The sequence below is a fragment of the Zonotrichia albicollis genome, chromosome 21, assembly GCF_047830755.1.
Source record: "Zonotrichia albicollis isolate bZonAlb1 chromosome 21, bZonAlb1.hap1, whole genome shotgun sequence".
Lineage (NCBI taxonomy): Eukaryota > Metazoa > Chordata > Aves > Passeriformes > Passerellidae > Zonotrichia > Zonotrichia albicollis.
Window position 1 is genome coordinate 10927520 of NC_133839.1, and position 27441 is coordinate 10954960.

Consider the following 27441-nt stretch of genomic DNA (forward strand, 5'->3'; position numbering starts at 1 on the left):
GGCACCGGCCCGGCCCCCGACCCCAGGCCCCGCTTCCCAGCCCGGAGTGGCCCCGCTCCCTCCGCCCCTCCCGGAGCTCCCCAGCCCCCGCTGACGACACACAGTCCGTTAAGGTGGACAAATAATTTTTATTCGTGCATGCAAATACATGTCAATACTGCAAACTTCTTCCATCGAGTCTCTCAAACACCGAACCGGGATGCTCTATCCGTGCCCAGCCAAAGCTACAACCTCTGCACGTCAGTGCTACAGCGACACACGGGCCCCGCCGGGACCCCCCTACTCTAACACGAAGGGAAACATTACCATTGGGAATCAAAACCGAAATAAACGGAATAGAATTTACTCCCCCATATATCCCCATTTCATTTTACAGATTTTTTTTTTCTTTAAATTATAGTTTTAAATAGAAGCTGAGAATGCGCCATAAAAATGAGCATTAAATCCATCGTAGCGATGGTGCCTGCTTTATACATGATGGGTGTACACCATCTTTTATTTCATTTACATTTCAATCGAACAATAGATTTGCAAAGAAAATGTCTAATACAGACGTAAAAATATTCACACTAGAGCTTCACAATCGGTTGTACAATTGACAAACAGGCCTCTTTTCCCAAACTTTCCAGCTAAGCAAATTTATAAAATGTAATCAATGCAACAAGAAAAAAAAATTTTCTTTAAAACTTCCAGGGAAAAGAATACGCAGTAAACAGTATCAATGCGACAGCAGATGCTGCAAGCTAACCACAATACTTCGGAGTGGCTGTACAGTGGGTATGTGCAGTACAAATCAAAGCCACGTGTGTTGTATCACAACTACTGTATAATGTACTTGTTTGCCCAGCTAAGAAAACGCATGCATTCCCATGCCTTGGGTAACGGAGATCTACTCTGGAGAAATCCATGGGCTATGTGCAAATGACCTTGGCTTTTGGCAGTAAGAAACGCAGCCAGGCTCTGCTTTATTTCAGCTTTTACAGCAGAATCTTGAGTGATTAAAAGCTTCCATAAGTATCCTTAAATAAATGGGGTGTGGAATTATGTTTGGGCATTGGGCACTCAGATTATTCAGATTTGTTTCATTTCATCAGTGACAGTTTTGGGGTTTTTTCCCTCCTTGTCCTGCTCCCTTGCCAGCAAAGAGATGCAGGGGGATGATACTGCCAAAGTCAGCTGTTCATTTATACTGGGAAATTGGGTCATTTAAAAAAGCACATTTATTGTGTTCTGCTTGCAGAAGAGGTCCCTCAATGAGAGGGAACTTCCTAACAAAGGGATTAAACTACAACATAAAAATGGACTTTTACATCCTGTAGATCATCTGATCATTTCTCATTTTGTTACACTCTCAAATTCAACACCTTCCTTTAATACCAGTCTAATAATGAAAAGTCTGTTCACAAATATGATCAAGGAGCTGCTGGCATACAGTGTTTATGTACAGCAACAGGTACAACTTGACAACTTGTGTTTTAAAACAAACAAAACCAATGTTTGGAACTATTCTGAGTTTAGATTGAGTTATTTTAAGCGTTCTTTCCTCAGCTGTTTCTGACCACTGTGCATTATTTTGTACCTCATCCAGCCTAGTACACTATTATACAAGAACAGCATTCAGCTCTTGAGTACAGGAGAAATTAAAATTTCAATTGAGTTATCAAAACACTAAAACCTTCCAAATTAGACTTCTACAAAAAGCTTAATTAAGAGGTTATTTAACATAATCAGCTGTGTGCAACTGTTTTCTTTTTCCTAAATCAAATGCCAAACTTTAGTGTCCCTGTACTAGACTACCAAGAACCAACGCCAGTTTGCTTTGCAAAGAGTCTAACCTTGCCTTTGAAGGGTCTAGTATACATTCTACAATGCAAAATCTGCATAAACACTAAGATTCATTTCTTGTCACCTGTTTACAGGAACAAAATATCAGTAGCAGGGCAATCACTCTGCTCTAAGTATATGTTAAGAATGTACAGATAGTTACTTTCTCACACAAGCATTCTCCCAGCACAAGCATTAGTCTCTTTAAGACCTATGTGGGAAATGAGGCAAACCAAGGAATGAATCCAGGTAGTGAGGCAACACAATTAACTTAGATACTAATAATTCCTGTCTCTCTTGCATGTGAAATCCCTGCTGTACCCCTAATGGGGAAAAAAAAAAAAAAATTAACCAAACCAAACCAAACCAGCCCAAAATGCTTGTCCAAGCAAAGCAAAAGAGCCAATCTCTCCCCGATCTGCTCCGGGCCTTCTTTTCTGACAGCACAGTAAATTAGGCCAAAACCTAAATAGGCATCACTGCTATTGACACACAAAGGTAAGTCACTCTCTCAGTGTCAGAAAATAAGCCCTTCCATAGCCCAAAGGCACCTGATTTACAATTAACAAATGAATACATACTTGTTTGTAAAGGGTCATGGGCTGAAATTTCAACAAAGAAGGAAGCCAGAGCCAGGTGCTCCCACCTGCAGCTTCTTCTCCCTGTCAGGGCACTGGAGGGCATCAGTGTGGTGGCAAAAACCACACAGTCAGTGTTAAAACCCTAAGAAAAGCTGACATGCTGTTAAACCCTCAAATTATTTTGCCTGTCATTATAGGTTAAAAATTCAACTAGAAAACTCTAGCCTCAGCTGAAAGCCAACTTTCCACATGAAGTGTACGGTCATCCCAGAGAACTGCTCTATCACGGGAGCCCCTGCTGCAGACAAGAGTCTAGAGATACACTTGTTCTTAAATATGCCAAGACCTTGGCAGGAATATGTCAGGCTTATTTCACTGGACAAACAGGCAAATGTGTGTAAGCAGCTTATCCCAACCCCCTCCAGCAGAGCACAACCAAGTTTTTAAAATTGCCATTTTAAAATTAAAAAGTTAAGGTAAATACACAATCAATTTATGTAGTATATATTCACCCTCAGATCATGCTGAAGATGTTCTGTGGAGTTCTGGTGCACAGAGGGCTCTTTCCCTGAGGGCAAATAAGGACTTCTCAAACCTTTATATTTTCTCTATTTTTGTAACAAAATAGCAATTTAAAATTTAAAAATCTTTTAAAAAAATTACATCACCTTCAACATGGAAGATCTCACTGTTTAAATATCCATGAAAGAGACATACTTGTTTGCATATCTGTTTTGGAATTACATTGTACAGCAAATAATAGTATCTCAGAAGCATTTCAAAAGTAATATAAATTCATATTTACAGAATGGTCTTGGTATAAAATATACAACAATCATATTTATGTCTAACATTCTAAGTTAAAGTTAACATCAATAGGAAATAAGTTAAGGTGACAAAGGTGGTCTGGTTCTTGTATCCATTCACTTCACGGAGCGAGTGAAAGAAGCGTCAGTCTAACCCTAGAGTGAGGTGGCACTGGCTGGAGAAGGTACAGCAACAGCCAAAGGAAACTAAGAAAACACTACTTGACTGCTCTTCTACATACATTCCTTGACACTGGAGTATTAAATAGATGTGTAAGATCTTCCATACTGACACCAGAATATCAAAACTAACCCTTGGATTTGCAGGTATATTTACAACATAATTATTTCATGGACAGGTTCGTTAGGAGAGATATCAAACACCAATATTTACTTAGTCTAATCAGTAACCCTCAGGGAAATGCCAACCCCCACCCCCCAGAAGCGTGCACAAAACAGTTATCAAAATCTTACCCGACCACATAGCTGTGATTTTGTAAAATAACAACTCAGACGACCAGTAACATGATCCTCTTTAAGCATTTTGCTAGCAGGAAAAGCCCTTACATGCAGTACACCTGGTGAAAGATCAGCTTGGCTTAAAATATTCCAGTACAATTTTCAGAGTAAACAACTTCACAGAAGTTAATAAAAACATAAAAAAATGTAAAACTTGTCACAAAGAAAAGTAAGAGGACAAACAAGAAGATAGTAATCATCAGGAAGGAGAGTCCTGCTTTCTTAAAAGAAAAAAAAAGTGGATTTTTAAGCTTTTCAAAAAAAATATGCCCAGGGCTCTAGTTCATGTGTATTTATGAAAACCAATTTTCAGTTGACATGTCTAACATGATTCTCAGTCACCTCTTAACAGGGCATAAATTCATACAGTTTTCAGCACTCTGAAGGTCAGATAATGCTATCTCATTGTGTTTTCAAGGTCTTTGAAAATAAGTTGCCACTGAATAAACAAAAATTAAACCTGAATACAAGATTATGATTAACAACATTTAACAAAGGTAATTACAACCACCTTAAATTCCCAATATTTAGTTTAAATTAAAACAAAACAGTACAAAAAACAGCAATACCATCTTGTTAGTCAGTGCAAACACTAGATACAGGGTTTTCAAAGGAAAGCCAAGAGCACCTGATACTTTTTGCCAAGTCATCTGGATCCTATAATCTCCAAGTTGAGAACTATTAACGAAAAAAGAAAAATAAGAAAAAAAAACCAAAATTGCTGTTACATTAGTGCATAACCTCTCAAAATCGTTGAAAATTGTTTCATGTGTAGCTTGGGGAAACCAATACCTAGTACATTAGCTGGAGGACTTAGGCACTTGATTTACTTCTGATAACTTTACTTGGACAAGTAGCCTGTGTATGTGTATCTACAGTACTAAAGCATAAACTGGGGGAATGGAAACCAAAAGCTGCAGCAAAGCACTGCCCCACAGACCTGCAAGTAACACAGCAGTGCAAAGCTAATGGCGTGTTAACCCTGTAAAAGCCTCAAGTCCAAATCTCCACCTCTCAGTCTTCCAACAGGAAACAAGACTCCATGCAAAGTTCCACAACTAAAGAAAAAGCAGCTGCAACAAGACAAAAGTTCTTCTCTTGTGAAACAAAATAGAGACAAATAAGTTAGTCTTCCTTTCACTAGATGTATCATCGTAGGATCCTGCTAGTTTAAATAACTGAGTTGTTAGTTTTCTACAGAAGCCATTTTCAACAAGAATGGCTCAGATACCGCACCGGATTGCTACAAACTCATAAAAAGCTGCTTTAAGCTTAAGTAAAACAATGTCCAAATTCCATTCATTTGTGGAAAGTGAACGCCTTACCCTACTAAAGTAAGTTTTTTTTTTCTTCAGAATGCTAATGCGAGAGGGGCTTGAAGTATCAAAGAGTCCACAGGAAATGCATGACCCCAATATTATTTTTTTTAAAAAAAATATACATTATATAATATATATTATATATATAAAAAGCTAGTGTAAATGCTTCCATGGTGTGGTCACAAGCTGGAAAGATGAATGCCTTTCAGCTGTTAACCATCCTGCCATTTGCAACAGGCTTTAAAAAGTCATTTTTATCCTCAGACATAATGTGAGCAGTTTTCAAAATGAGGCTGCCAACACTGACTGATGTGCTGATGGGCAGGCAGCTTGCATTGCTAACAGATGTTGTGATCGGCTGACTGAAGCAAGAAGTTACGGGCAGGATTGTTTTCTGCTCCTCCCTGAGGAGAAAAATAAGTTACACAAATATTAAACAAGGACATGCACAAGTATCCGGAACTGAATTGTGTGCATTAAATAAATACTGACAAACTCCTTTTTAGCAACAGGCTAAACATCTTCCTCTGGAATGGTACGCTCGAGATGTTAAAGTAGTCTGCCTCATTTTCAAAGGCTGCTTTACTCATTAAAGACTACAGAACATAGAAACCTAAAATAGTGTATTTCAAAATCTACCTCTCCGTGGAGATTTGTGCAAACAGTCCGCCATTTAACCTTTTGAAGTTTTTCTTAATTTCTGTTAACTATAAAAATATTCTGCATTTTTTGCTTACTGACTGTGAAAGGTATTTTGAACAGCTGTGACACGGTTCAGTGTGTACGATTACAACGATGCATACGAACAATGGTACCAGCCTGGGACATTCAGCTTTGTGGCCTAATTCTATTTCTTAACAGGTTCTTCTCACTCCACCATGTACAAACAATGCAGATGTCTAATCCAAGTCTGAGCAGGTACGTGGTTCATCCTTACACAACCATGCTTCCACTATTCTGATGCTTCTGTTTGTCTAACACTGGCAGACACTGCTGTTTTGTCTAACACTCACAGAATCACAAGGTCTTCACCTAAACTTTGTCTCTTCTGTTCCATAGATTCTTTCTGGTGCTGCTTCAGCAGATGCCCATTCTCTACAGTTGTTCCATTGAGCAGTTGATCCTCTTGGGAGCTAATCCCCAGCTGTATGTCCAGAATCTCCTACAAGAGAGAAGGAGAAATGCCCATCAACCCTGTCCCTACCAGCTTTACATTTTCCTGTTAAGTTCCACTACATTATGCTAATAGAAACAGGAGTCTGGTCCTAAAACTCCTTCATTTCATGTCATGCTATTAGAATGTCTACCACATTTCACTAAAGGAAAAGCCAGTTGTTCAAAGATGGCTGTGAATGACAAGAGCAGCATAAACTGTGAGCTGTTTTTAACTTCACTAGGATTAACTGCCAGGTACATGAGTGATAAGTACAAGACCCCAAGTGCTAAATATTAATAATAATTTATTAATAATTAATAATAATATATAACACATATAATATAATACATATAATATAATATAATATATACAATATAATATAATATAATATATATAATAATATATATAATACAATATATAAAAAATATAATATAATATATATATAATATATATATAATATATATAATATATATAATATATATATAATATATATATTATATATATATAATATATAATTAATAATTATTAATAATTAATAAATATACCAATAAGGGAAATGTTGGATGCCATTACTAGGACTGAAACCAAAAGGCTTTGCTATCAACATACTAATCTATAAGGCCTAATGAAAAGACCCAGTGACCTCTTTAGGCACACAGATTTCTGTACTCACTTCTATCTGTTCCCCTTGCCCATCAGGTTCGTCTGTATCGAGGGCTGACAGCTCCAATTCAATGTCTCGGTCTGGCTTTGTGTCTGCACAGTCTTCAGGATAATCAGTCTGAAAAAGAAGGAATATGTTCTCTAAATACCAAGTTGGCTTTTCACTGGCTTCACACAACACTGGAGAACTGAAGTGAAAATAGAAGATGCGTTTCTAGCACACAACATTTCTACAGTACAAGAGAGCTAGTCAGACAAAAATGAACTTCAGGCATGGACAATATAGGATACAAGGCTAAATCCAATCACAATAAAGTACTGAAACAGATAAAATGAATACTAAAGAAATTTGAGTCCATTGACAAAATGTTTAGATTTATAACATGTACAAATAGAAAAAAAGTAATGATTGCATGAAAATGATTGTCACATTCTTCCCACTCTGTAAATGCATGTTTGGAGCAGCAGCATAGCAGGTGCACCTGCTTTATCTCAGGGAAATAACTGAGTGCAACAACAGCGACTTAGCTTGCAAACAACGTGCTATAAATATTTGGGAGTATTAAAACCAAGTTTCAACTCTTAGTTAAAATTCATGCAATTATATATATATATATATATAAACACCCTCCAAGATTTGTTTCATCCCAATTACCCCTTTCTTTACCTCACCATTCCTCAAATCAATTTCCTTGCTTAAAAGGTTTAAGGTAAGACGACTGCCTTCATCTAGAGAATTCCACTTCTGCTGCATGGCAAGTGCATTTGCCTCTCTCTGAAGGAGTAAGGAGTTGCTTTTGGCCTATGGAAAGAAACAGCCCAGTTACCAAACACTACACCTAAACCATGTGCAGTCAGACAGCTACACTAAGAAAAATGTATTTAAAACACTCTACTAAACAATTTCTTTTAAATTAAAAAACCCTCATGGTATAATAACTGGTCTTACCTGCTGTAATTCAATACTCAGTAGATCTCCAGTGCTGGAATGCTTTCTGTGACCAGACAAATCTGTAACTATGAACCTGTCCCTTTAAAAGAAAAAAGGCAAAACTAGGACTTAAAAGAAGTTCTCTAAATCAAACACTCCATAACTTCATTAGTCTATCAATGTTAGATTTTTGGACAGAAACTAGATGTGATTTAGATAATGTGTTCTTCATCTTCACTGTGGCTCATAATACTTCAAGGCATTGTATGAAGCATATATCCTTATTTTACACAGCTAAGATGTGGCAAGAAAACCTGAAACTACTCAAGATTTTGACATGACAACTTGGCAGTACCTGACTTCAGTTCTTTGACAGATCTCTCAAGGGATACACTGCTAGTAATTGTGCACTATTAACTGCATTAAGTATTAAAAACTACACAAGCTTTAACCTACTTTTTTCCAAGGCTTTATGCTGGATAGGTAAAAAAGTCTTTTACTTTAAAATTAAGAATGTCTATTAATAGACATTCCAGATTCCCCACACACACAGAGGGCTCTGAAGAACTGCAAGCTAGAGGAAAAGCTGTGAAAGAGCTCGGGAAGGAGTCCGTACCGTTCCGCATAACGTGCTGAGGAGGCAGAATCCGAGCCATAGGCACTCCATCTCGAGTCTACAGCATTGACATAAGGGACATAATCTGCAAAAGAATTAAGACAGCATTCACTATCTTCTCTGCTCTTCAGTGGGACATACAGGTTCTTTAGCTATTTCATTTCATAGCTGCAGCAAGCACAGAGAGGATGAAATGCTCATGGTGTGCAGAAATGATGAACTCTTGTCCCACAAAGCCTGAAGCTGTACCTGACACACTGATGGGCTTAGTAGCACTTCCTTGGGAAGCAGTGGCCTGGATTGGATCTGTTGTGTGATAGCCTGTGCGGGATGACCTGGAGATTGCACCCCACTTGGAGATGATGGGTCCATCGCTGAATGGGATTATAGGATCTTCCTCCTTTGCCCTTCTCTGTGTTTCAAACAAATGCACTCTCCTTTTAACGTCCCCACTGTCCAAATCCTACATATTCAGGAGACAGGAGACACATGGACTCATTTGAGGTTATGCACACTCTTCAGGTGGCCAGTAACTTCTCATTATAGTTGCCTATTTACAAAACTGGGAAAGGATATTCCAAATAACTTCAAATGAGCAGAACTACTTTAAAATACTACTAATGGAAACTATGACTTTTTTTTTTTTAAAGGCTGGTTTAACCAAAGAGAAGACACTTCAGCATGTAAGGATCATCACACTAATGAGAGAACATGCAGAAAACCCCTACCATTAACACGGCATTGGAATTGGCAATCACATCCTTGGGCTCTGAGTCGATAGCATTTATACAAGAGCCAATAGTGCCACAAGACCACGGTGAATAGTGAGAGAGATGGTCTTCCTCAAATTTAGTTCCACTCAAATCACTGACACTCTCTGAGAACTACAGAAAAGGGAATAAATAAGCAGTGAATAATAAAAACAGGGAATTCAGTTTTCAAATGAGAAGATAATTTAATTAAATAGCAGTAAATGTTATCTCAAAAGTCAATCAAGGAGTTCCAGCCATATTCAAGACTTGACTTGGGGACAACATAAGCTGTTTTGTCAAATTTTAAAACAGTGCCCCTGGCAGCTGTCAGAGGGCAAACTGTGCCATACAAATAACTGCCTGGCCCACCAAATGAGAGACTGGAATCTGTGTTAGTGTCAGGTTTCTTTAGGCAAATATCTGCAGTAACTTAACTGAGAGGAAGCCGTGCATTTTCTTTTAATGTATTAGCCAGTGCTAATGTGAGTTCCCCTTCTTCTTTATAGGACTTATCACAGAAGTACACGATGTCCTGCCAGTGCTTTTTGCCACTTTTAAGGGAATCCATTCTTTGGGACTTGATAAGGACTTGAAGTTTGATTCAGGCTAGTCATCAAGTCAAGCCATTTGGACTATCAAAGGCAATGTACTTTTTAGTGGAAAACACAACTGCTGTTCCCTACACAAAAACCTGGAGGTTCACAGAGTTCAATAAAATTACATTTCATTTAGTGAAGCTGAATTGAATCACTTCACTTCTTGACCCTTTTTCTGCAGTCATGTTACACATCACCTTAATACCAAATTGAATTGCATCATTATTAGATATAACTTTCCTTCTGCTAGAAAATTAACTTAATTTTATGAACAATAAATGGCAGGTAGAAAATATTTCCTAGAAATATTAAATGGCATCTTACAGAAACAGGAAGGGAAAATAAAGAGGTTCTTTGGCTTCCCACCTCTGTGCTGAAATCTACACTGAAGAGAGGAGAAGGTGGTGTTGGAGATGGTGTTGCCATAGGAAGGGTTGACGATACCAGAGGAGTTTTCTGTGTGTGGTACTGTGCCCATTGCTCTGGCTTCCGTCTCAGCTGCTCATCATAACCAGTCTTCAAATGACCACAAGGCTCCTAGAAAGAATAAATACAGGACTGGATATCCCATCATACTCTAATCAGAAGGCAAATACTTGGATGGGACACACTTGGGTCCCCAAATTTCCTTGGGTCTGTAACCCTCCACTGATATCACTTGAAGAATTTCACAAGAATTTGTAGGCCTGTGTATGGCAAGTCAAATCTTAGATATGCAATTAATTCAAGCAACATAAAGAGGCAAAGGGGCTCTGGTCCTGATGCAGATGACAGCAGTCTGTTTTGCAAGCCCATTTTAAGGTTAAAAACAAAACAAGAACTTTGTCCAAGTCCCACGTCTCGATTACTGTAATAAACAGGTCTATGCTAATTATTTACCAACTTTCCAGTAATGACCTTCAGAACCAAGTCTGTACAGAGCCTTCCCTTCCTGGCCCTCACTTACCCTCGGTAAAGGCACAGTCCTCTGCTCGCTGGGAGGCTGACAAGCCACAGAGTAATACCCATCCAGAGAGTTGTACCTCTCCCTCAGCGATGTCTGATAGACAGATGAGTGCATCACATCCATGGGAGGTAAGGAATTGCTCCTGATGATGTCGTCTCGGGGGTACATCTGCGGGCGCCAGATGCGCCGGCTGTCGTAGACCGGCGCGTACATTCCAGAGGGGACAGGAGGGACGGGGCCGTAGGGCTGCGGAGGAGGAGGCTGGTAGGGAGAATTGAGGCGGTCTCGAGGGGGAAATGTGCTGTAATGGTCGGCATATGGCACGGAAGCAGGTGGGAGGGAGGATTCTGGAACGTTATTGGACCTCACAAAGCGAGGAACGCAGGGAGCCACACCAGCTGGTACTGTTGGAGGTGCTGGATAATACCCTTAAAAATTGGAAAAAGGCATTTTTAATGCAACCACAAATGACCCAAATTTTACACCTTCTAAAACCGTAAATAGCATTGGTAAGTGCCTTTAGAGAATGAGGAGTCACACTTTACAAACCTCCTACTGACCCTACCACGTGTCTGTTAAATATCATTTCATGTAAGACAACCATTTGCAGTTGCAGTGCTGGCCCTTCACCAACTGGACCCAGTTTGGAAAATATTGCTCCTATGTACTGTGGTGTAACTAAGTAACTGAAAACACAGCATCTTCAGCAAGTCTTTATATAGGAAGTTAAAACGGTTCCCTCTAAAATAAAAATCAATATTACTAAAAAATAAAACGTCTATAAATAACCATTTCACACTTGATTTATTGCTCTTTCTTTGGAGAGGATTGCCAGAACATCTCCACCTTTAGAGAGTTTGTGAATGACTCAGTGCTAAAATCCACAACTGTTTGCCTGAATATAAACATGCACAGTGCAACCTAAAAAGATAACTGGAACCTTTCAAAAACATTCCAGCAAGCACAAAGACGTGTAAGCCTCCCAGCAAAAGTGTGCTATGCCTCTGAATCCTGCCCAGGGATACCCTCATGGATGGGCCACGGCAAGAGCAAGCCTAAATAAAAACAATTAAATGCTAACAAAGGAAAAAGTACATGAAAGACCTTGAGGTTCAAGTTCTGGAGGCTGAAGTACAAGCTGTACAACGTACAGCACAAACACCGGGAGCAAACTGCAAGTCCATCACATACCCAGCAATTAACAAGATTAGTATCCCATTAAGAGAACACTCAGCTGATATTTAATAAAAATAAAATAAAATAGTCATTGACAAAACAGACATAAAACTTATTTCTCATAAAAGATATTTTTCCAGAGAAAAGTTCAGAGCTATTTCTTAATCAGTGCTGATCCCACTCACCTGTCTGTGGGTACTGTGGAACTTCATATGACAGCTGAGTCCTGGGGTCTTGGAAATATTGAACATTATCAGAATGTGGAGGGTAGACAGGTACTCTGGGAACAAATGGGCTGGATTTTGGAGGCACAGAATTAACTTCTGTTCCAATATTAGGAGGACCAGCTGAGGTAGCTGCTGCCTGGCTTACAGGAGTCTTGGGTGGAGAACCGATTTTACTGAAAAGGATTACCAAGAAATCATTAAGCAGATCCTCACTTATTTCAGTCACCTCTTCATGTACACTCCCACATAACATGGAAATTTGGGTCTTGACATTTCCTCTGGAATTTTCCCTGAACTGATGATACATTTTAGACTTTCTCCTAGGAGAACCCAAAAGTGGGCATAAATGTTTTGATACCCTTTGTAAGAGTATTCTGAGAAAGACAAAGGTTTAGAGACTCAGTGCTTCCTGCAGAATTATCTAAAAAGTTTTAAGTGAAAATGCCAGAACTGGAAGGTTTCAAGGAAGTGCACACTCTGCACTTCTTGGTTTTAGGAAATGTCAAATTCTGTATACAATTTATCGCATGTAGTAACATACTTGTACGTAATAACCCAATGGTATGCAATTTGTATATAATTTATTTGTATGCCATAACTTTTTATGTAATAACCTAATTAAGATAATTAAGCCTGGTAATTAAGATACCAGGCTGAGAACAACTAAGTAAGAGATAAAGGGAGAGATTTACCATTTTGTCTAGATTGCACATGAGTACTGAACAGCTAAAACAATGCACTGCAGTGCAAGACCTTACACAGCCCTGCAGCCACTGAGCACCAGCAATCACTGCAAGCCAGGACCACACTTCAGTATCTGTTGGCCACCCACCACCCCCATTTATTATTTTAGATGATCTAACAGCAGAATGTTCTGTTGAATTGCCTTGATGTAAAAAAGCCACCTACTTTTCAGGAAGTGATTCTGTGGGGGACCCAGATGCGTTCTGGCCATTGGCTCCAGCCTTCCCTCCCTTCTTGGTGCTGTCCAGAGCTCTCAGGGAGGTGTCTGCGCAGCGGGGGATCAGCTGGGGAACCCCACTCTCCAGATTAGCTATTCCATTAGTACTTGGCACCATCTTGCCCGTTGCCTCAGGGCTTCCTATGACAGAGATCACGTTTCCCGTGGTGGTTGAGACGGTGCTGTTCACGCCAACTTTGTTTAGAAGGGGGAATGTTCTCACTGTTGCGCTGATTTTTTTGTTCCTCAAGCGATATCTACAAACAAACAGGCGCAAAAACACAAAAGACAGGATGGTATAGAAAGTGCTTATTATGAAGCTTGATGGATTTGCAAAACTAGCAAAAAGAAGGGATTGACATGGAACATGACATCAAGAATTACAAACTTATTTTCAACAACTGGAACCCAAAATTATCTCTCCTCTTATATAACCCATTCTGCAGTTCTTTGAAAATGCATTTGGGTGAAAACAACTTCAAGAATGCAGAGCTGCATATTCTTCAATAATGCAGTTCACTCCTTAAATAATTAAAATGTAATTAACATTCTCTCTTGTATGTAATATAACCAATCCTTGAAAGACACTGAGCTTGCACTCAATTGTAGGAAAGGAAATTTTACCTCATATGGGGTAAAATAAAAAATAAAACTGGAATTAGTCTGTAGATATTGCTCTGCTGTATCTTCAATTTCATATAAAGAATTGTCATGTCAAGAGGCCCTCCAAATGAACGAATATATGGAAGAGAATGTTTTCAGAAATCTCTGTAGATTGCTTGGATTTAAATTAAAAGGAGGAAGAAAAAAAGAAAAAGGTCTCCCACACTCACTTTTCAAGCTCTTCCTGAGAATGAGCAAATGTACAGTTTGTTCCTCTTGGACACCCCCCTTGCTGTCGAAGGTCTCGGCACATACTTGTTTTGTATTTGCTATTTGGTTGTGGCTTAAAAAAGAAGAACAAACAAAAACCACAAGACATTCCTCTTACCATCTATCAGACATTCACATAAAAGTAGGCTTAAAATACAGAAAATATATCCATGGCATGTTTTTACATTTTGCATTTTTAATCAGAATAACAAGGACACTCCTTGTTGAGGGGCTAAGTTGTCCTTGTATGGATTTCTCTACTGCCAGCTCTGCTGCATTCCATATTCACAAATGTTAGGTTCTCAAAATCTGAATGCAGTAAATAACAGTATCATCAATTATCCCACAAGAAAGGCCATAAATATTTCATATCAACAGTAACTCTTCAAAGTTGCATCTCCCAGTAAATGGGAGAGGAAGCTGAAGACATGATGCAATGATCAAGTCTGGTTACCTGTGGAGTTTCATGGCCTTTTCTACTGTAATTCTGAATGAAATCCACCAGCCCATGGACCACAGTTTTCACAGCCACCATGGCATTTTCCAGCTGCTCCCATGTTGGAGATGCTGCATCTAAAATGATGAAAAGCAGGGTTGTCACTCTGTCAGTAATTCCAGTATCATAAATAAGAGGCACAGCTTGTATCACTTTACACCACCAAGTACTAGGACTGAACTCAGAGAACCCTGAAGAAGAGTTTATGATGTTCATCAATGGGAATTTCAAAACCAGGAACGGATGTTATCATCTTAATTTACTTTGCTAGATATGAAGAATACCAAGAAAAGTTTAAAAAGCTTGATTTGCATACCTGGATTTGGATCTATGTTTGCCAGGAGCTCTAAATGAGGCCTCAGCCTGTTTAAGTTTGCAGGATCCCCCGTGCGCTGCAAGACAATTGTCAATTCTTGTACACTCTTAGCAAAAGATTCTGGAGATTGGAGCTGAAAATAAAGGGAGCATTAGTGTGCTGCATCTTACAACTGTCAATTGCTGATCTTATAAAGATATTAATGACATTGGTTCCTAAATGCAATATAAAGTGTCTTCAGATGGCATATAGAGAGGATCAGTGGAGAGAAATTTTATTTCTCAACTCAGAATCTGCCCTATGAAGCTTCATCATAAGACACCAAAAAGTTAATTAAAGTACTTCATATGATGAATATGCTACATCAGGGGAAAAAATTTTAATCTAGTTTTAATTAATATTTGATAGGACTGTGAACAAAAAGTTAATTCCTGGAGTTCTTTGATTTTTCTTGTAACATTTAATAGTCAAAACTAATGTTACAAAGATACTAAAAGAATTCCTTTGACAAACCTTGTCAATAATGGATTGCATGTGTGATTTATGTGCCAGGTCTCCATAAAGAAGGGAAGACCACTGTTCTGGTGATATTCTGAGTCCTGCTTCCATGGCAATGTGAACAATCTGGGCATCGTGCTCTCTCCGCAAAGCCTCGTAACTCCGGAACTCTTCTTTCAGCTGCATCAGAGAAGAATCTTCATCCCTTTTAGTGACCTAAGAAACAGTAACAGTTAAACATTCCTTCTTTGACCAAAAATCTCCATGTTTATCATAAAAAACAGCTGCAGAGCACAATAGTGGTGTTTTACCTTAAAGCATGATGCTCTATACAGTAGCTGCACAACATGACCAATGCTTGTTTTAGAGGCCTGAGGAAATCTTGGTTCCAGCCTTTGCACGACAAAAAGTACCAGAACTTTTCTTGAGAGTGCAGAGCCATCTTCCAGTGCCAGTAATACAAGTTTCAGTGCCTCCTCTTGCATAGCTTTAACACACAAAAATGAAAGTTAAATACATTCCAGAAAACAGCAAGGCTGCTGTATTTGAACAGGTAAGCAGGAACATCTAAATCATCTTGTATGAATGTAATTCCTTATTGCTTTTTGTTTTACTTAAAAACTTTTAAAGAAAGCTGCTAGTTTAGAAGAAATATTCAGGACCACTCTAAACACAGCAAACTTAGAGCTAAGACTAACTTCCAGTAATAAACACATCAGTAGTGCAGTTTTTATACTTTTCTCCACTGGGCAGTCTTGTAGACATTGTTCTTTTGGATACCTCTTCAATATCACACCATAAAACAAAAAACAAATATGGGAACAGTACTGGGATGCTATCAACAGTTACAGGAGTCAAGAAAGGACAACTTCTACTTTAAAGAGAATTTTCTTGCTTCTGTGCTTGCTTTAGTGGCATTCTTAACAATTAATTTGTCCTCTATCAGAGATATAAATCATTACAAATTTCAAAAGTATGCTGCAGCTGAGGTTAGGCTGATTGTATTGACAGCTATTCAATCCCAATAACAGGCAGCAGTACAGCCAGCCTGCTACACTCCATTACAAACTGCACAGCCTGTGCTTATTGACTCCTCTTTGCCAGGATTTTTGAAATACTTCCTCCCAATTTCAAAGAACATTTAATGGACCAGCAGGGGAAACAACCAAAGACTTTATGTCAGAAGATTTTACTATTATTTGGGTTTTTTTTTCCCTTCTCTTTTCTTTCTGGCAGAACATCTTCAACTGAACAGAAAAAATTTAAAAACATTTTTGTAAAGAAAAACGTGCAGCTAAAAATATTCTGCTGCAGATGTACAGGACCCTTACCTGGTCCCAGAAACTGGCACCCTCGTGCCCTGACAGCAGCCCAAAGATTGGCAGAAAGCTGCTGAGGATTTTGGTGCTGCAGGATGAGTTCTGTGACAGTTCTCTCTCCCAGCGACCGAGCTGCTCTCATGGCCCTGACCCGACCCTCCTCCTCCACCAGCTGACAATTCACCAGTGTCACAAGCTTCCTCTGCATGGGACGGCTCAGTGCACTCTGATTCAGGCTTGCAACACCTTCAGACAAAGGGAGAAAAGGCAGAGCAGTGCTCCTCATCAAATTCATCCGAGTGAGACAAAGAATGTCTAACAGGGTATGTCTCTCTCTAGGACTTGGGTACCAGTCACAGGTACCTTCCCTTCTCTTAGGCAACTCTGTGTAATTCTTTACCAAAAAGAACTTCAATTAAAATCTTAAACTGACATCAAAGCCATCCTTTGGGGAAAGTTCAGTTTCAGTAGAAAGTTAGCCCCAAGGCAGTATTATTAAACAGTATTTTGTAAACTTAAAAATAAGAAAACCACAAACAAGTGTCACAAGTGTGAATAAGCTTTTAAAGACACAAGCCTATTTTATTAGAAAAATGAGAGTATTATCTCACTGACATTTACAATCAGTACTGAAAACACAACGCTGCTCAAAGCAAGCTACATCAAAATTCCACTGCTCAGCAGAGACTCACCTTTTCCTCCACTTAATGGCTTTAAGTAGAGTGCCAAATCCTCAACGCATTTCTTTGCTACTTCATAATGTTTGTTCTCTCCTACATTACTCAACTTTACTGTCTGATGATCAGGTACCTAAAAAAATGCAAGGGGGAGGGAAGGGGAGCAGAATTACATACACCTGGCTGACCTCCCCAGTGGTACCCACATCACCACGAATTACATAACACTGCAGATGTGCACTGCTCTGAGAGCAGGGAAACACAGGACCCACCCAGGGCATGAACACGGCATCAGGAGCAGCAAAAAGGGCCCAAGATGAAGATTAACGTGATGAAAAATGGTTTTTGTTATTACTCAACACCTTAAAAACAGAAGCAGGGTAGAAAATAATAACCAATGTCTAAAAGATGAAGAACACCAGATTTGAGAAGGTGATCAGTATACCAGATCAGCATGATTTATTACAAAAAAAGCTACAGGATAAAATGAACTAGCAAGAATATAATAAAGCAAAGTTTGAAAATTATTTAAGCATCATTTGGGCATGCTGAAATCTTCCAAGAGAAGAAGCAGGAAACTTAACTCAGTGGAAAAAAACTTGATATAGAATAACAAGGTCAGATAAGGAAAACAGAGGGAGTGTTAGTCATAATAAATTAATTGTTTGGAATACATTGCAAGAAGTTAGGAGACCATGAAAATAAATGTTGTAAGATCACAACAATGATCTGACACATAAAAAAAGAAAGGATCATGTGAACTTGAGAAACAAAAACACTCTGACATAATGTCATTACCAATAGCTGAGGCAAGGCATGTGATAGGACATTAAAAAGCCACGTAAATAACATCATCTTACTGCCTCACCAAGGTGTTAGAGAGAGAGTAACATGAAAAAGCACATGAATCAGCATAAGGGGAACAGACTTATTTAGTCTCCATAAAGTGCAGTACTGATTATATAATCACTGTTTTGCCACTGCTACGAGACAGCGCAGGGAACATTCCTGGCCTGATTAGCCAGTGTCTGCAAACGCAACTGAAAAGCCATCATCAAGCACATTTAAAAAAAATTATACACACACACTTCTGGAACTTGGTTAAACAGCCACTTCCAAACGTGTGGCATTCAGGAAGGAGATTTCTCACACGGCTAAGATGAACGAGTGCAGCCTGCAGGTTCACTCATTCTACTGACAACTGGGACAGACAATTGTCTGCTTCCCAATGGGAATTTTTCTCCAGTCACAGTTCAAGAGCCTTTTTAAATCAGAATTCAGGTTACAATTAGAACACGCTTTCATTTTATGAGAAAGATGGTCTTGAAATGGTGAAGTTGCTTTTAGAGTACGTGTGGACTCCTAGAGAGTCCAAAGTCAAGCCTTACCATTTACTTGGGCTAAAATGAGGAAGAAGGAGCAGCACACATATTGCAGCTGGCACGAGAAGGCAACACCACCAAGGGGCAGAACAAAGAGCTGCTTCAGCCATACCTGGGCTCCAACCAGCTGCAGGAGGGCAAAGTTCACGGGGAGCACGTCGATGTCGGTGTTGATGGCGGTCTGGTCGAAGGGACACGCCTTGCGATGGAGCTTGTTCAGGCAGGTCTTGCACACGGTGTGAGAGCAACCTAAGCTGATGGGCTTGTGCACATTCTCATCAAACTCATTGTAGCAGATTGGGCAGGACAGAAATTCTGTCCACTGAGCTGCCTGCACAGGCATTGTGGAAGCTGGACACTTGTTTAGCAGGCTAGCAGACCATTATTTCACTGTACTATGTTTTGGCAGCTGTAAGTGAATAACAGAGTATTTAAAACATGCTTTCTGGCAATTTAGAATAACTTTTAATTAAAAAACAGACCACAATTTCAATATTACCAAGAACAAAACCAAATCCTTATGCTGAAGTACTCAAAAACCCCAACTCTGGGTTAGTTTAACAACTGTACCAAAAAAGGCTCATGAACTAAATTAATGCAGACTACCCTAAGTTTAACACATTCACAATAAATGGCATTAATTTTTTGGGGGGGGGGAAGGGGTGTGGTTTAGAATGTTCTTTTCATTTGAAATTAAGTAAAACAATGCCTTCCTTCTGCAGATCCTATTTAGACTTAATCAGACACCAAACTAAAATGAGCTTTGCTTTTTTAAGAACACATTTTCTCTTTCTGTAAAATACAAATCAACTAACAAATATCAAGAACCATAGGAAAACACTAAGAGTGAGAGACCAGTTTTCAGTTTTATGATTCTCGTGTTATTTCCGCCTTTTCCTGCAGGAACTGGAGCACTCAAGGGCAGAGATCGCTGGGTGCAATTTTGCTTTTCATGTTTCTACCTTACATATAACTATGCCCATGAACTCACAGCAAGAAAATCTTTGATGTATGTAAAATCCAGGTATTAAGGACCTATGATAAGGCAAGCAATAACTTCAGATGGCTTCCTTGTCTCTTGAAATGTTTCACTCTGTGCAGTAACACCAAAGAAATTGTTTACAAAAGTGTATTTCAAAGAAAAGATGGCTTTATGGAGATTGTTGTTGTATCTTACAGAAGTCACATTCCTGAAAAAGGTACCAGGCCTAAGAAGTTCACTGAAACCCCTCTCATGCAAGCTTCCATCATCAGGATTTACATTGAGAGCTCCACCCCGGAGGGAGCAGCCCCACCCTGGGCTGGGATGTGCTGCTGTGTTTGCTCTCCAGGCAACCTACAGACCAGTTGGGTCACTTCAAGGCTATGAACAAGCTTGCTGCAAATGCAAATTCACAAATGTTTTAATTACATGTTTAGCATTCTATTTTTTTTTCTCTGATGACAGAAAAAAGGTAATTGTTCTGAGGAAGCTGAGATCTCCCCTCTGTGTTCAAATTCAGAAACTCCTTACTGCAGCTCCATTGTTGGCTGTGCTATGGTTTAATTAATGCTAAAGTACCCAACCATTGAAAGAATTACTAGAAGACCAAATAGACTCTTATCTGTGGATGCATTTTATGTTAATTATGACCATCTGTTTAGAAATCCTATTTAGTACTATGAACATTCAGTGCCCTTTAAGTAACAGGATACTTGTACAAGATGTCCTTATCTCAGCGAGCTTTCTAATGTTATGCAGCAATTTTTGCCTCAAATGAATTCCCATAGTAAAACACACCAAACTGGAAGTTGAACCTCTCAAAACCAAACTGCTGAGGTTACACTTCCAACATAAGCCAGAAAATTCCCATGTACTGGACAAATCAGATTTTCCTCCAGCTTCTATGAAAGCACAGTCAAAGCTCTAGCAGGGATGAACAAACCCAGTCATCTTTAACATGCTATTGCCACACGTGTCTTTTAACCAAGGAAATTTAAAAGCAAAACAAATAAGAATAAAGCCAAACACTGAGCCAACAGGCCCAGAAAGATTTCTGATTCCTCTGTTAAGAAATCCCGCCATTTCCTTTAGCACATCTGCTTCCCTTCCGAAAGAGCCGGACAAGAGATGCAGCAAAGCCAGCCTGTGAACGTTCCTCAAAGCTTTCTGCAGCACCACCAGCAACATGAAAACACCAACACAACCTCACTGCTGACCTAGGGCTGACAGTGGTGCTCTTTCACTGCAAGACACAGGAACAGCACAGAGCAGAGCACTCTCAAGTGTGTGACTGCCATGACTCACATGGGGAGAAGTTTAAGAGGCTGGCACACAGCGAGCTCCACTGCCGGTGTGTCACTAACGAGCTCCGTGTCCACACTGCTCATTAATTATCTCACACACGGGGATCTCTGCTCTGAGACAATACCCACGTTTGGTTTCCACAGGTGCTTCAGAGACTTGTAAGAAACCACCTCTCTGTTTAGGAGCTTTTAAAATACAGTTGTTTTCCTGACCAGCATAGAAATGAACACGGCAGATTCTTCAAGTGTGCACCACTGGTTTTTAAAGATCTATCTCTGGGTGTTTAATCATCCCAAATGACAGACTCTACTAAGCATGTGTTGACCTTCAGATTTCTTGACAGGAAAAAAAAAATCTAATTAAGCCAGCAAACAGCTGGGAAAAGCTCTCGACTCCCAAAACTTCAAGCAGCCATACAGGGAGGAATCTCCATACTTTATTGAGCCTGCCAGCTCTCCTGCCACTCTTACACCCCAGTGTGTAGGAAAACAATCTCACATCTCCTAATTACCATGTCAACTCCTCCAAAAAACATAAGCCAAATGTTTAATAGATTCCTGCTCCTTGTCAGAAACAATGTATTTCAGGGATGTCCTCTTGAAGAACAAATTGCTCCAGCACTCTAAACTGAGCAAACACAAGGAGGAAAGCAAAAAAAAAAAAAAAAAGGTAAACTAGAAATCCTTTGGATTCTGTTTTTAACAGGCAGCACACTCTATTAGAACAGCTACCCTTGGTCTGTCTGTTCATTCTGGCAGATGTGTTATCTACCTCTACACTACACAGGGCTCCTCTTCCCCGTCAAAGTAGAAGCACCCTGCAAAAAAACAAATCCCAAAGAAATGGCTGATACAGAAACTGGCCAGACATACAAGGGAGCAGTCTGAAAACTCATGGCAGTTGCTATGTAAAAGATCATTACATAGTGAAGTTACAATTAGTTTTGTAGTATTGCTACCAGAAGCAATCCTTCATATGACAAACTGAGAAACGTACAAGTTTAAGTTCAGAAATTATGTAATAATAAAAACCAGTACAGCTGAGTAATGTTGTGTTTTTAAAACAGTAGTATTTTCCTACTGCAGTAATGGATCAGAGTAACAATAACAGACTGATTTTCTCCTTTTAGACTAGAATATCTAATTAAGTTGGAATGAGAGATGGAAGGGGATAGAAGTGAAACCTCAAGACCTTCCTCAAACAGCTGTAGCACTTACAAATGATGGAAGTTGTAAGACTTAGATGTCTTCACTAATTTTATACTAACTTTTAGCTACCTAATCCCAAGACATTCTCTACAACTAATCTAAATCACTATGCTTACTCAATAACCTCTGGACATGATAAACAGAATTCAATTCTGATTTCCTGAAGAAAGCAAGCTTAGGTGTTCATGCTGTTCTGTGAGTCTGCTCCTCTCCCACACTGCTCAGTCAGGGCATTTGCCAAAATGCAGACAGGCAAGTTTCACCCCTTATCACAGAAAGGGCTCAAGGCTTAACTCAGTTCCCCCACGGCGTCAGCTCTGCTGGGCTCAGGCTGCCTCCATCAGGCCCCTTGTGGGCCGTGGCAAAGACAAATAAGCAGAGCTTGGGTGAGAATGAGACATGGAATAATTCTGTCAGTGCTCAACAAAGGGAAGTCTTCTCCACAGATGAAGGAAATGCTTGGAAAACTGGAAATTATATGGCATTTTCACAACTAAGGCTCAATTACAACCCTACTGTGGATTTAAGCCTAAATCTTAGAATTGAATTGATTTTGAATCACTAAATTAAAGAGTCCTTGATATTGACTTGCTCTTAATGCTGACTGCAGAGACCACGGTATTGTCTTTTTCTTTTTTAAAGTGATCTCTATTAAACTTTTTATTTATGCAGATGAATGGTTGGTTTGCACTACAAGGAGGCAGCTTTTTCCACCTTTCCTTTTTAAGTTATTCCTGAAAGCATTCTGACTGGGTCAAAAACTCACATATCACATAATATAATCATCAGTATTAATGTATTCCCTGGAATACGTTACTAATTTCTTTTATTGATTTCTCTTCAACAGCCATCATCCACTGATCTAACAAACTGGCTTCATTAAAGCCTTAGGGAAGGGCCATCCCTGTAACAGCTTTGCATCATTCAGTTACAATGGCTTGAAATTGAAATAAATCCTCTTTACTGAGGTGCCTTGCTTATTTCTACACTCCATAATATCTGTCACATGCAAATCTCTTTACATCATGTGAAAATTCTACATGTAAAGTCTTCAATGACCATTAAATATAGTATTATTTCACTGAACAATAATGCTCTTGTGAGTAACTGCAGCCCAATTCAAGTCCCAGAAAAGTCACCAATAGAAATCCTGCTGGGAAGGGACCCATCATGTCCAACTCTGCTTCTTGCAGGAGTGCCTGGCACCACAGCAGAGTCCAGGGGCATCATCCACACACTCCTGCAGCCCTGGCACACTCGGTGCCACGACCACATCCCTGGGGAGCTGCTGCAGTGCCTGGCCATCTCTGGGGGAAGAGCCTCTTACCAGTGTCCAGCCTGAGCTTCCCTGAGAGCTTCACTCCATTTCCTCATGCCCCAAATACAGAGCTGAACATTGACACATACCCAGACTGCGTTTTGCCTATGGGATTCTCCTGTTAACTGGTTAGAAAATCAAAGCTTGAATCCCCTCTGCCGCCTTAAAACGTGTGGCTGAAGAGTAATTCCTATGCACAGGGGTACAATGTAAATCTGCACTGGTGGTTGCTCAGTGACTGCCAAATCTCACTCAATTCAGGGTTAACTGCCCCAAACCAACACCAGAGCCAGGGCACCCTCAGCAGCTCCCACCTGCTCCTCCCTTCCACCACAAACCATGTCTGGAGATTTAAAAAGTTCCCTAAACACTTATGGAACACCACTGTGGGTTTTTCCTTGCGTTTCCTAGGTGTCCCTGAAAGGAGAGCCTGTCCTTGCCACCAGCCTGATCCCAACTCAGCTTCTCTAACAGTATTGACTGTTCAGGACGGACTGAAGGGCAAATAAATGAAATTTTTTTCTGCCACCCAAATCAGTTGAATTCTCTGAATGCAGAGAAAGGGAATTTTCTAAGCAGATCTACTTGACACAGTTACTCCAAGAGGAGATACAGTGTAGAACCTCGAACTTTTTAGTAATATTTTCAATGAATAAGGACTCCCATGTATGGTTTAGTTCTCCAAGCTTTTTTTTTTTTTACATGACCTCCACATTTAAACTATAATTTTTTTAGATGAGAGATTCTGTATTTTAGTATTTTTTAAACCATTTCAGTGAAATACCATTTCTATTCTGAGATGTAGGCAAGAAAACACAGGACTCCACAGAGCTGGAAAGCCTTTTTAAAGGTTGTACAGAATGGCTTTAGATGCCTGTGGACAAATAATTTTTTCCTTTCCTTAGGGTTGTCCAGACAGCAAGGAGAGACCCTGAGCATTCATCCCATTAAGGGTACACAAAATATCACCAAATGCCATCAGCTATTACTATTTGGGTATTGTAAATATTTTATCTATTTTAAAGCAACAAAGCCTTAAATAAATGAGATCAAGATCAGGATTTCACTTTGGGATATCTAATGCAGTGACACTAAAATTTGTTAGAATTGAATATTTTTGAGAGAAATGGCCCCAACCTCAAACAAGACAAAAACAAGTTAATAAAAACACCTTTTCTTGGGGAAAGCTTTGCTTACAAGGCAGAAACAAGAAAAAGCTCACAAAAAAGGCATGAAGGTCTTGGGAAAATGATTCACTACAAAAATTAAGACTTCAGTGTTTCACGGAAAAATACTTATACCAGCCACGTAAGTTTCAATTTCTAGTGTTTCTACAGATGTTTAGGAAAGACCAAAGGTCAAAGAATAGTATTATTTTAGATTCAGAAGATTTACAGCTGTACTGGTTGCTTCTCATTTAAAATTAGATCTTTTCTGCCACAATTGCAAATTTACACCCTTGTAATCCAAAGGACTGTTTTCAATTTTAGTTTCATTATTATGATGTAGCTATAATGGCCATGAGAGAACAACCACAAGAGAAGCTACAGGAACTACAATTAAACCCAAACAAAATTCTAACTTTGCATGGAAATTAACAGACCTAGATCAGAAAATCTCCTGGTTGCCTGTCTAAACTTTGCCATTATTTTCCCTCGTTAGAGATCCATGCCATTCTCCTCTGAACCCTGGATGAACTGAACACTCATCACTCTCCCACCACTCTGCTGCCCTTCTGCGCTTTGTGCTGACTCCTACACTCTCCTGGAACCCCTCCGTGCACCTCGAGCATCAGCAGAACCGGGACACGCTTTTCCTGCTCAGCCCTTGTGTGTTTTTGCGTTTAAGACACTTCCAGCAAGGCACGGTGGGTGCAGTGCCAGGGCCCGTCTCCCACCCCGGCTCTGCTCCACCATTACCCTAACGCACAGCTCCATGAGCGTTCCACACCGGGAATATTCATGGCTCCGCTGCGACTCTCCCCGGTGCCGGGGCCACCCCAGCGCGGACTGCCCGGTGCTGCGGCTCCCAGGGAGGGCACCGGGAGCTGCTGCCTCCGTTCGCCGGTGCCGGGATCGCCGGGCGGCCCCGCCAGTGCCCCCGCGGTTTGGCCCGGTCCGCAGGCCGCTGTCAGCCGCACCCGAGCCCGGCCCCGCTCCCGCACCAGGCCCGGCTGCCGCTCCAGGGCCCGGGCCCGGCTCCCGTTCCGGGGCCCGGTTCCCGTTCCTGGGCCCGGGCCTGGCTTTCCGCTCCCGCCGCCCGGCCCTGCTCCCGCCGTCATTTCGGAGCCGCCACCAAATGGCTGCCCGGGTCCCCGGGCCGGCCCCGCGGCCTGGCGGGGCCCGCCGGGCGCCGACACCCCAGCGGCCCCCGACGGGCCGCACCGGGTGGGCTCAGCCCGACGCCGCTCCCGCCCGGCTCCCGCAGCGCCGGGAGGCAGAGGAAGGGCCGGGGTGGGTGATGGGGGGGGGTTGGGGGGGGCGGGCGGGGCCCCGGCGGGTCAGCGCGTCCCCCGCGGCGGCCGCCCCCGCGCAGCTCGGTCCGACCCGCGCGGTGCGGTCCGTACCTGCTGGGCGGGGGCGGCGGCCGGAGCGCGGTCGGGCGGTGCCGGCCTCACGCGCCATGGGGCGGGCGCGCGGCCCGGCGGAGGCAGCGGCGGGAGCCCCGGCGGCGCCGCCTCATCGCGCTGACAGCGGCACCGCCGCCACGCCCCGCGACGCCGCTCTCGCGAGACCCGCGCGCCGCCCGCCGCACGTGACCGCGCGGAGGGCGGGAGGGAGTTACCATAGAGACGGAGGCGCAGATGCGCCCGCCGCACGGGCCGCGCCGCCAGTGGCAAGCGGGGGTCATAGAGACGGCGTGACAGAGCGGCGGCCGGCGCCGCCAGCGCCCCCTGGTGGCGCCCTTCGGGCAGAGCCGCCTCAGCCGTTCCTCGGTGCGCAACGTCCGCCCCTGGCGTCGATTATTTATTGTCCTTTTAAAATTTAATCGGTAACTTTCGCCGCTAGCGTCGATTATTAATTGTCGTTCCAAATTGCAATTGATGACTTTATTTTTGCTGGCGCTGAGGAGGAAGAAGGGACTGGAGGCGCCCTCTGGCCCACTCGGTTGTCCCCGAGCCGCCTCAGGCCGGCGGGGCCCGCTGAGGGGTGGGAGCGCTGCCCCGGCACAGCGGCCCCAGCACGGCAGCCCCCGGAGCCACAGCCGGGAGCCGCAGTTGCTTCTCCGGTCACGCAGAGATAACACGGCCTTAGCCAAGGTCACGGTGGGGCAGAGCTGAGACTCCTGAGGGGGAAGAATTCATGGCACAAGTGGGTCAGACAGACCCCTCTGAAGGACAGAAAAACGCGTTACTAAATGACCGCCACTGGAACACCGTGTTTTGTTTACTACATCTTGTTTACTCAACACAGCAGGCCAAAATTAAGGTATGCACAGAATTATTAACTGTGATCAGAAAAATCGAGATGTATTTCTGACACAACGCCTTGTTTGCATTTCATTTATTGTGTTATGACGAGACATGGTTACATGTAGGGACAGGGGAGAGGAAACTCCTCTAACGTGAACATGTGCACAAGACCAGGGTTTGTCCACAAAGCTTACTGAGACACTGCAGCCACTGAAGAGAACATGCTGGTGGCCTGTCACACAACACAGCTCCCTCTCATGTTTACATGCACGACCAAAACAACTCGGAACCTTCTCCCACAGAAAATACACTTCAAAAGTTCAGTTTGTTTCCCCTTTGGCACACAGGGAAGTGCTCATGAGGGAAATACCCAGGCATACACCTGACCATGCCTGTAACAAGTAGTAACAGGAAAGTGCAGGGTAGACATTGTACACACCCAACCCCTCACGTAGCTGATCAATAAAACCCCAAACAGGCTGGTGCACTCACAGACACAGGGAAGGAAAGTGAACTGACATTAAAAACTATTGTCTTAGATTTTAGAGCCAGCCAGATTCTGAAGCATTTGGGCCAGACTTC

At 41.5% G+C, this 27441-nt stretch overlaps 1 protein-coding gene and 1 non-coding gene across 4 annotated transcripts; both read right to left on the minus strand.

Moving 5' to 3' along the window:
* Positions 1 to 108: 108 nt before the first annotated feature.
* Positions 109 to 26192, minus strand: RC3H2 (ring finger and CCCH-type domains 2). 3 transcript variants are annotated; one of them, XM_074556161.1, is made up of 21 exons: positions 26014 to 26192; positions 18747 to 19043; positions 17268 to 17385; positions 16588 to 16821; positions 15568 to 15743; positions 15272 to 15472; positions 14759 to 14891; positions 14401 to 14519; positions 13907 to 14019; positions 13022 to 13330; positions 12071 to 12285; positions 10710 to 11137; positions 10130 to 10300; positions 9144 to 9299; positions 8665 to 8878; positions 8416 to 8500; positions 7818 to 7899; positions 7536 to 7670; positions 6879 to 6986; positions 6063 to 6211; positions 109 to 5453 (listed from the first exon to the last, which is right to left on the minus strand). In XM_074556161.1, the coding sequence occupies exons 2-21, from the start codon at positions 18975 to 18977 to the stop codon at positions 5255 to 5257; spliced, it is 3576 nt and encodes a 1191-aa protein (XP_074412262.1). In that variant the 5' UTR covers positions 18978 to 19043; positions 26014 to 26192; the 3' UTR covers positions 109 to 5254. The 3 variants fall into 3 exon arrangements, with proteins under 3 accessions (XP_074412262.1, XP_074412264.1, XP_074412265.1); XM_074556164.1 differs by having other exon boundaries at positions 5281 to 5453; positions 6082 to 6211; positions 26014 to 26191; XM_074556163.1 differs by lacking the exon at positions 9144 to 9299.
* On the minus strand, positions 14980 to 15093 carry LOC113459883 (small nucleolar RNA SNORD90). The gene has a single exon (XR_003381461.1). It is a non-coding gene; the product is annotated as a small nucleolar RNA SNORD90 (small nucleolar RNA).
* Positions 26193 to 27441: the final 1249 nt, after the last annotated feature.